Raw genomic sequence first — 10,470 nt, 5'->3', positions numbered from 1 at the left:
CGAGGGTTATATTGCAAACAGCCGTTTATATACGGCCATATAACTTGTCAACAATCTTTATAACGAATTTATAATACAGCAAGCATCATTTTTATAGAAAAAAGTAAGATTTCTTCATGAATCTACAGCAGCCGTGTATATAAAACTATATAAACGTCACGATTATCCAATGAAAAATGACGTTACAAACGTGCAGTATTATAAAAAACAATATAAAGGTCACTATTATTGATAATTGTACAAAAATATTACTGTAACTGAGGAACGTGTAAAATACTGTCAACATAATCAGTCATCGTCAAAAAAGAGATACTCTGGAACTCGGTTAATGTGGGGTTTGTAACAACTTTAAGTGACATTTTGCTCATTTTTTCGTTATTAAATTGAGCTGAATTAACTATATATTTCAAAAGATTGACTGTTTTGTATAATGGTGATTAACCAACAGTTAATATTTGAAAATATTCATGTTAAAATAATAAACTGCCAAAATTATAAAGAAAATAGACTGCCATACTCTTTTTATTAATTGAACGTTGCAGGGACATTCCCATCGACATTTACAGAAATGTCATTGGGCCGCGTGAGTTATTTATCATTCATACGAAGTAAATTATTTAATTGAAAGGAATTATGACAAAATGTTAACTTATTGACTTATTTTCTATTAGATGGATATAACGTCACCTTATAGACACTCGTATATAGATAATAAATGCATTACGTTGATCACTCGTTGTATAATGGTAGTACACCGTTAAACTATAAGGGTTTTATTTTGTTTATATCTCGGGATATGAAGGGGGAAACCCCACTTATGCCGATTTCCGGATAACATTGATTGATAATATAGGGCAGATATGATAACAAATTTTGATGATTTTAATGACACTTCAATCACAAATAGAAATAAAAACAAACTTTTATAACGCGTCGTTCAACAACAAGCATTTGACAGTAGCAGCTTAAATGAAGCATACTAAGTTTCAGAAAATAGCGATTAATTATCACAATAGTCTACTGCAATTTTAATTAAAGCATCATGCCTCCAGATTCATGGTAATTTGCATGATTTCTTATAAAACAATGAATTAAATAGTAAAACATTGTCAGTTCAACAAAGGAACTACTAAAAAATCGCAAACGGCCCTTTAAAATCTATAAATAATTTAAAAAAAAACACCAAAATTAGCTCAGAATAGGAAAATAAAGCCCTTACTACGTTAGTCACGAAGAAGAACTGTGGTGATGAACACTACAACATATGAGCCGTGTCACGACAAAACCAACATAATGGGTTTGCGACCAGCATGGATCCAGACCAGCCTGCGCATCCGCGCAGTCTGATCAGGATCCATGCTGTTCGCTATCAGTTTCTCTACTTGTAAAGGGGTTGTTAAGCGAACAGCATGGATCCTGATCAGACTGCGCGTATGCGCAGGCTGGTCTGGATCCATGCTGGTGGCAAACCCACTATGTTGGTTTTGTCATGACACGGCTCATATAAAGTATTTCTTAAATTGTGATTACTTTTCGTACATTTTTCTCTTCATTGATTTTCTTGATTGTTTGGTATTCTGCAGGCACAGAGCTATATCAAAAATTGTGTTGAAACATTAATCTTTGAAAGAATTTTGTATATCAAATGTGTCTGCTGCGTAAAATTAATTAATTATACTTAACAAAATGGAATAACACATAAACCAAGATCATGTAGATGTGTCTTAAGTTCCTAAAAACACAAACCAAAAGGATATTTAATATTGCCTGAAATGTTATTTAAAATCTACAACTGCTCGGTCAATTTGGCATGCTGCAAATCTGTCCTTGCACGTTTTCGTCATCAAAAAGTAGAGATTTATTTAATGTTCAATTTAATCTAACTTTAACATTTAAAACAGGATTGGATAATCTATCTTGTGAAAATGTAAAAACATCATGGGTTTGCGACCAGCATGGATCCAGACCAGCCTGCGCATCCGCGGAGTTTGATCAGGATCCATGCTGTTCGCTTACAAACACTATAACAAGTAGAGAAACTGATAGCGAACAGCATGGATCCTGATCAGACTGCGCGGATGCGCAGGCTGGTCTGGATCAATGCTGGTCGCAAACCCATTATGTTGGTTTTGTCTTGACACGGCTCATTTATTCATGCAGTTACCAAATTGCTCCAAAAGCGGTGTACAATCGCTTATAATTAACATTATTTCTTCACGATATACATCTGCTAACCCTTGCATGTTCAAAAATATATCATGGCCTGCCTTACAAGATAAATGTAAAATTTTGCTTATTTAGGCGGAGAAAACCCACTTAATTTGATACAATATCAAATGTTGCATGATAATACGAAAATCATGTATATCATAAGTTTACTTGCCACATCAAACTTACATCTTTGACTGTTACCGTTATACGGTACTAGATAATTTGGCCCCGTGTTCACAAAGAAAAGTTTCCGGATCGGGATCAAAACTTAAGAAAATAACATTGGTGATGTTAAAGCTTAAACAAAATGCCAAAAACGTTATTTTGCTCTATGATTTCATAAACCTGCTATTTCAAGTCTGTTTCTATTAAATAAATACTTGAAATTAATTATACGATATTAATCAATGGTATGTTTTTAGTTTGATCTAAAGCTTGGTCCTGATGCTTAAATCTTAGTGAACACAGGGACTTATGATGAAATTAACATAAAGTTTATATGTCTTAATACCAACTGTCCCGTGAACATAACAGAACAATGCTGCACCACATTAGTAATGGTACAGATTCCTGCATGCGGACAGCTGGAGAAGAAGGTTTACTGGTCGTCTCCTTTGTAGAAGCTGACGCGGTCGTAACTGTTGTAGTTGTCGATGCTGTAGTTGTAGTTGTTGATGCTGTAGTTGTAGTTGTTGATGCTGTTGTCGTTGTGGTTTCACCGAAGTTATTGTAATACTCTCCAAGAGGTGTAAACTCTGGCGAGCCAGATTCAAATAAACTAACAGCTGGCTTCACAAACATCCAGGTGTTCTCCAGTCGTGAAATGTACCAAGCATATCTGTTAAAATACAAATTTTTAAATCTAAAAAGCTACTGCGTCGAAAAGTGATTTTGGTCAATAATATCGATCTGTGCGGAACGGAGATTATCGGCCATGTAGCACCGGTTTGGGGTTTTAGAGCTGTAAATCCGATATGGTGTCGATTCTAACAAGATCACAAAAATTGATTTATAAGGATGATAACTAACGCTTTATTTAGAGATTTTCCGATATTCATATTTGACAGTTTTATTTCGCATCATTCTTTGGTTCTGATAAACACGAAATAAGTAACATATTCGTTGTTTTATAAATACAGCATATTTTTTACATTTCTACTATGGTTCTTTTCTACTCAAACTTTATATCGACTAGATTCTTAAATGCAAGAACATCCTCTAAGTAAAAACCTTCTTCCGACGGACGATAGATAGCGTGCTTTAAAATGACGTAATTTCGACTCCATTTAAAAATGGCTGTCATTCGGCCTGTTAGAAATCTATAATACATCGATTTATAGATATGAAAATAAAATTGTTGTATATAATATGTCTGTGAGATGACATTTAAGCATGATATGAAAAAACAGTCGCATATATATATTTAAATACAAATGTACCTTTTTCATGGCGCGTAAGTGGTAGTCATTGATAGTTAATCACTTACTATTTTTTCCCTTTTCGTAATAAAATCTTTAATACAACATACAATTTAACCCATTACTTCATGAGCATTTGCACAGACACTTGGGGTTTGGAGCTCAAAACGCCTTTAAAATCAAATGCATATTTGTCAATCCCAGCACATGTACTGATCATATATATAAAAAAAACTTAATATAAGCCGTTTTGAAAAAAAATCATATTACAACATCTATAATAACACACAAGATAAAAATGTTCGCCGGAAAAAATCCGCACCCCTACCGTCATAATCACCATGTATTTTATTCCATTTCCAATATTTTCACATAATCCTTTGGTCCATCGACACAGAAGATATAATTCTTCACGATGATGGTCAATTTTAAACTTCAACGGTAATATAAACAACGCAACAGCCGAAATAAACATCAAGATTATCGCCGTTTTCCTCCAACTACAAAATCTTTCGATAAATTCAATGGACCAGACGGCTATGAACGAAGCTATCCGATTATGTGGTTCCCAAACTTAAAAGCGCTGCGCATTTTGCACACGGCAAAGCTGGGGCCACATAATCGGATAGCTTCGTTCGTAAAAGACACATTTGATTTATTACTTAGATCCTCGCTAAAACTATGATGATATGGGGTAATCATTACTGTGACCTACATATTTATATTTCAAGTAATAATACAAGATATTTTTCCTTTAATATACAATCACGTTCTTACAGTGAATATGTTATGACTATTACAAAAAATAGTAGACAATACCTAAAGATGTATGGTGCTTCTTCTAGTCTTGGCAATATCGCTTTCATGAACTCTAAAACGATTGCAGGGTCAGTTTCTGCAGGACATGCAAACTCGGTAACCCAGATTAGTAAATTAAAGTCCTCGTACAGTCCAGAAAGGTAGTTCATCACCCTATCTGGGTCGCAATAGTATACGTGTGTGGCGAGATAATCAACTCTGCATCCATCACAGAACTTAAAGAAATCAGAAAACCAGGCCGTCACATTGTCTCCCTGACAGTTTTTACCGCACGGAGCCGCTGCTGGACTGACGAGTTTTCTGTCCGTTGTGGCAACGGCCTCTACTTGTGGCCATAGTTCGGCTGCTTGTCTTGAAGTTAAGTTAGATTGCGCCTGGTGGTTCGGCTCGTTGAAACCGAGGAAATATTTTGCCTGAGGTAAAACAATGTAGTTAGGAAATGTACTACCATTCCCCCAAGACATGGGCACGTGCATGTCAATGTAAGCATCGTAATCTGTGCAATTGTTCAGGCGCCGCTGTTTGTCTCCATTTGCACCCCAATCATACCTGCGAAGAGGGAACATTTTTTAATATTATATAAAGGTAGGATATTGTTGAAAATAAAAAAAACTGCAATTAAAGTTTCAATGAAAACATTTGAGATTAAACATTTTACGCGTGTCAAATTACATAACGTATACACAATTTAAAACCAGTTATTCCACAAAAACATACTTTTGCTGAATAAATCGAGTTATCAAAGTTGGTAAAATTACGGGCTGCCAGTTATGTGCAAAGACAAGACAGTTTTGATTCTAACCTATTAGATATTGTGTTATTATTGTACTTTAAAGAACATTCTAATTTTTAGTATTGTGAAGTTGAGCTGAAATGACTAGTATTTCAAAAGATTGACTGTACCAACAGTTGATATTGGAAATTTTAAGTATATACTATAATATGCCTTTAATATAAAAATAATGTTCCATTCTTTTCATAAATTGAACATGACACAGGTAATTTCCGATGTATATTCATAAACATTTCCTTGACTCATTTATCGTTCGTTTGAAGTAAATTATAAAATTGAAAGGAATTATCGCAAACTGCATTTCAGCTATTCACTAACTATATACCCTTTGATTGATATAATGCCACTATATGCGGATGCTTACCACCAAGATATTCCTGTCAGTTTTGGTAGGTCAGTGCATGTGAACAAAGCAGGTGCCATTCCAAGTCCTTTCTTTACTGTGCATTCGCCAACATTGCAGAATAATCCAACAAAAACAGAAACTGCTACACAGACAGGTTTTGCCATATCTACACAAAAATACAGAAAACAACGTGATTTTATTGGTGGCAACGCTATATAATTATTATAACATGGAACCGAAAGAGATTCTTCTTAAGCCAGGCCAACATACGTACATATCCATGAATTTTTGCCAGGCTTTATACCGAAGCTTGTTCAGGTTTTGAACTTTAATGCGTATATCCCTTTATTCCTGGAACCAATGACTTATATGCAGTTGAATAAGGTTCAGTGTTTGGGCATTCATAATAAAACCGATTTTTATGTAATAACAGTTAGTGAACATGATTATTATATATACAAATGTATATTCTTTATTTGATTCTCATCCATACATAACAACATAACAACAATTCAATTACATTATTTTACAATATAAAAGTTTTTTTGTGTACGGCCATTCTAATCAGAATTACGAGAAACTTTTAAAGCAACCTAATAGAAGGGAGGCAACTCTGTTAGATTTTATTTCAAAAGATAAAGTATAAAAATATGATTATTCATAGCTAGGACAAATAGATCGAAACCCAACTGTCTTATGAACGTAAATCTCCAGTTAACCATTGTCTAGTTATATTTATTTGCGAATTATCTCATCCTTGTATATTTGTTTTAATTCCTACTACATGTATCATGAATGTTTAGCAATGTTATTTTTCTATAAATACAATTTTCTATTAAAATTTATTAGATAAACCGATAGTTCAGTAATTATTATTTAAAAAATGATTGGTATTATTTTTTAACCTTCTATAGTAGCTGTACATGTTTCGCCCTGTGGTATTTTCGATTACCCGCCGTGTAACAGCAACTTCGTTTATTTGCTTATTATTGCAAACATTGCATTACTATGTATGTGTTGTGCCATTTTGGAAGCACATCTTTTATTTTTGACATTTGATCAGAAGTATAGGTCAAGTTAAATCTTATATCAATATATTTTGTTTTTCTTTTGGTCATACTTATTTTTGTAAATTACACAAAACATGTACACGTATATTTTGATAGTTTGCATGTGTCGCTTACACACTTAACGCTTGTAAAGTACAATTAGATAAGTTTAAATACAATGTAAAATGCATTAAGTCATACAATTAATTAAAAACCGAATTTTCACATTAAAGTTAAGCCTAGACTGAAATCAGACATTATTTAAAAGCCCATTATGCCTCAGAAGTGCCATCATTATTATTCTCAATCTTTTTTATTGTTAAAGTTTCCAAAAATACTCATTTGCTATAAAATTGAATTATCTTTCGTTTCTTTTGCTCTGTTGGTCAGGGGTATAATCACAGTGAAAGAGTTATTTGTATTGAAGTCAAAATACTACATTTTGCTATCGTTTCATGACATTAATACTGCATATTCAGCGCAACTTTCTTCAGTTGTTAATTTATAATATACTTTAAATCCATTATTAAACATTATTTAAAACATGTGAAACATTTCTAAAAAAAAAATTTTAAAATATGGATTTCTGTGGCATTTTTAATAAAAAAAAAGTCTTTAATAAAAAAAAAGAAGTTTAATGCTAACTTATCATAAAACTAATTGCGCCAGAGAGTATCATGAGATCGCATATTAAAATATACTTAAATACTGTTCCTTTTAATGTTTCCATAATAGTTTAATATTTGTCTTTTATACTACGACAGTGATTAGTCCCTAGTAATATAAACGTTGTATCAACGTTTTTGATTTTTTATTACTTGATATTAATTTGCAAACACTTAATATGCATGACATTAATGCATTTACGGGACTTATTGTTAAAACAGGATATTGATGTAGAAGAAAAAATTATAAAAAATGTGGAAAACATTTAATTTTATAAAATTCAAAAGCAATACAAAGCTATAAGCTATATAACTTTCAATGAAGTAATCTAAACACATAATTTGATTATCATTTAGTCGATGCAACATTTTTTTGAATTTGTTTATATATATTAAACAACGGATTTTTTTTTAATTTCTGGTAAGCCTGAAAAAGTTGTTAAAAAGTTGATTATTTGAAATACCTGATTATACTTTTTTCCTATGATTTACATATTTTGTTTTGTGTATTATTCTAGATTTCTTTATATAAAGTGACATTTTGCTCATATTTTCCTAGTCAAGTTGAACTGAATTGACTTTATATTTCAAAAGATTGACTGTTAGAATGATGTTTGACCAACATATGATATTTGAAAATGTTTAGGATAAGATTATAAATCTGCCTAAAATATAAAAAGACTGCCCCACTCTTTTTATAAACTGAACGGTACACGTAAATTCTAATGGATATTTACAGAAAATTCCTTAAGATCCGTGTGTTATTTATAGTTTAAATTTTTTAAATCAAAAGGTATTATTGCAAAATGAAAACTTATTTATTTATTCACATGTCCACGCATTATATACCCTTGGATGGGCATAATGTCACTTTAATCAACTTATCCAGAACAGTTTTACATATATCAATATTGTAATTATTTCCTTTTATTCTAAAAAGTGAAGATTAAGTATACTTTAATAGCGCAGTTTTTTTATTATTTCATCGGATGTAAATAATGATCGGATGATCTGCAATTTTTATTAAAAAATGAAAACAAAAATCATTGATGCATTTCTTGTTGTTTAAATACCATTTCAATACTTCAGAATATGTAGGTTAATAAAAATTATCAAATTAAAAAATAAGATGCATGTAGCTGATTTCATATTTCAATCATTATACAAGTTCATAATTATAATTCTTAAAAATCATACAAGTGGTAATATATTCAAAGAATAAACTCACCTCTGAAAAGGACTTTCTATTGTTAAAACGAGCAACTTCTTTGAATGAAAATTGTTAATAATTCCGTCTCTTGTTTGATAACTTATAATTATGGAAAATGATATTGACCATATTATTAAAAATAAAATACTTTCAGTCAAAGTATCAGTTTAATTTGTAGTTTTGAAAAATAAAATAATTTTGTATTTAAATTGATGAGAAATAATTTGTTTCACTGCCCTGTACACAACACCATCACACATCGATTATGACGCTACGACTGATTAAGGCGCAAATAAATTCATCATTCAATAAATATAAATAACCGTTAAATTCCGCAAACCATTTCGATACAGTTACTACATCGAATTAATTTATTTACAAGCGTGACGGGTCCATCCTAAAGAATCGCACATAAAAGCAAATGTATTGCCGTGCTTTAATTAAGTACGATCGGATTAGTAAATTAATCACCTTTCAGACCATTGACATGACGGTTCAGTCGTCCGGTTGAAGGATATGGCTTTGAATGTTTTTACTTATTGTCAGTCATTACCTGTTTATTAATAATGTAGGGTGTTACTACATCTATTGATATGCATTACATCTCTAGTAAGTCAAAACATAATCTTACATTAAAGTTTACTATTAACTAAGCTTTATATTGATTTCAAGAGTATAAGCGTATACAAACTAGTCGCCAACACAGCTTTCCGTCACGATTTGCAACTTTAATAATGCATTACAGGGAAACTTGGTATCTTGCAATTTACGAAACAAAAGAGACGGAAGTTACCGCACCGAGTACCTTGGATATCATGTTTATTAACAATGCTTTACAGCTTTCGGATATGATACAGTCTGTTCTATAAAAGTAAAACATGATCAATCGATTTCTATAAAGTGGTCCATGGTGATTTTAGTGTCATTGGCTCAAAGGCGATTCTGTATCCATTACTTTTCATATTGTTCTTTTAAAAGACTAAAATCAACTGATGAAATTCAAAATAAGGATGAGGTTTTCCTGAGAAGAAATCTTTTTTTAAAACATTTTCTTTCACTCTGATATTTGTTTTAATTTTTCTTCAATGTATGTAATGAAGATTAAATTTATAAAAAAGACAGTTTTCTTTTGAAATTCCAGGTATAAAAATGTTACCCCTTGCTAGACGCCATTTAGTATTGTTTTAACTTCCTATCATAGCTAATCTTAATTAAAAAATATTTAAACGTATAATGACCGGGATGAAATTATAGATATATCTCAACAAAAGGGAAATCAAATTAAAATATCATATCCATAGACAAAATGCACAATTTTCAGCTTAAATGCCCAAATGTTTTTTTTTACTTTTTGCGGGTTTTGGGTATGGGTTAATATGGCCTTGGGTTTTTTTTATAATATTTTAATGTCAGTTTCATATAAAAACCAATTAATCATTTTAAAGTTATCAGTATTGCAGTTGATACCCTCTGAACGTTTAAACATATGATTGATTACTTTCTACTTAAAAAAATCTAAAATGACAGATAATTAGACTTCATTGCATATTCTTTATCAACGCTATTCACAAACAAATAACAACATATTTGATGCAATATAATATTGCAATATGATATTAATGAAATCATATCTGATTAAGAACTTCACTCAATTTTGTTCGATACAATATTCAATTTATTCATAAATTGACAAGTATACAACTTTCATGTTACGCTTATTGCGCAGTAGTTATTCCAGCTATATCCACATAAATATTTATAGCAATTTGTTTACAAACTCGTAACATGAAACTATGATATTGACAAACAACAAAGCAACATGCTTAATAAAAAATAACTAGCAGTTAATGATATTTAATAATATTGTTCTTGTTTTTTTTCCAACATGTTGTTAATTAATCAAATTCGATATTGTCGCAGAGTTATCTAGCTAACACCTTTTATTTCACACTTAAAGTT

The 10,470-nt window shown here is 31.3% G+C and overlaps 1 protein-coding gene across 1 annotated transcript; it reads right to left on the bottom strand.

Annotated features, from left to right (window-relative positions):
• Nucleotides 1-2,130: 2,130 nt before the first annotated feature.
• On the bottom strand, nt 2,131-8,897 carry LOC132740083 (uncharacterized). The gene is made up of 4 exons (XM_060727943.1): nt 8,530-8,897; nt 5,606-5,753; nt 4,449-4,997; nt 2,131-3,049 (listed from the first exon to the last, which is right to left on the bottom strand). Exons 2-4 carry the CDS (start codon nt 5,749-5,751, stop codon nt 2,716-2,718), a joined length of 1,029 nt encoding a protein of 342 aa, XP_060583926.1. The 5' UTR covers nt 5,752-5,753; nt 8,530-8,897; the 3' UTR covers nt 2,131-2,715.
• Between the last annotated feature and the right edge of the window lie 1,573 nt (nt 8,898-10,470).

This window comes from Ruditapes philippinarum, unplaced genomic scaffold, assembly GCF_026571515.1.
Source record: "Ruditapes philippinarum isolate M1 unplaced genomic scaffold, ASM2657151v2 ctg3579_1_1_1_1, whole genome shotgun sequence".
NCBI classification, from domain to species: Eukaryota; Metazoa; Mollusca; class Bivalvia; order Venerida; family Veneridae; genus Ruditapes; species Ruditapes philippinarum.
Note: the sequence above shows the minus strand (reverse complement) of the source record. Positions and strands in the feature narration are given on the sequence as shown.

Excerpts from the sequence above, each read along its gene's own strand:
- LOC132740083 (XM_060727943.1), bottom strand. The coding sequence starts at position 5,751 with ATGGCAAAACCTGTCTGTGTAGCAGTTTCTGTTTTTGTTGGATTATTC. Across the intron at positions 4,998-5,605 it reads CTGACAGGAATATCTTGGTG|GTATGATTGGGGTGCAAATG; the intron begins GTAAGCATCCGC and ends CCCTCTTCGCAG. Across the intron at positions 3,050-4,448 it reads GAAGCACCATACATCTTTAG|ATATGCTTGGTACATTTCAC; the intron begins GTATTGTCTACT and ends GTATTTTAACAG.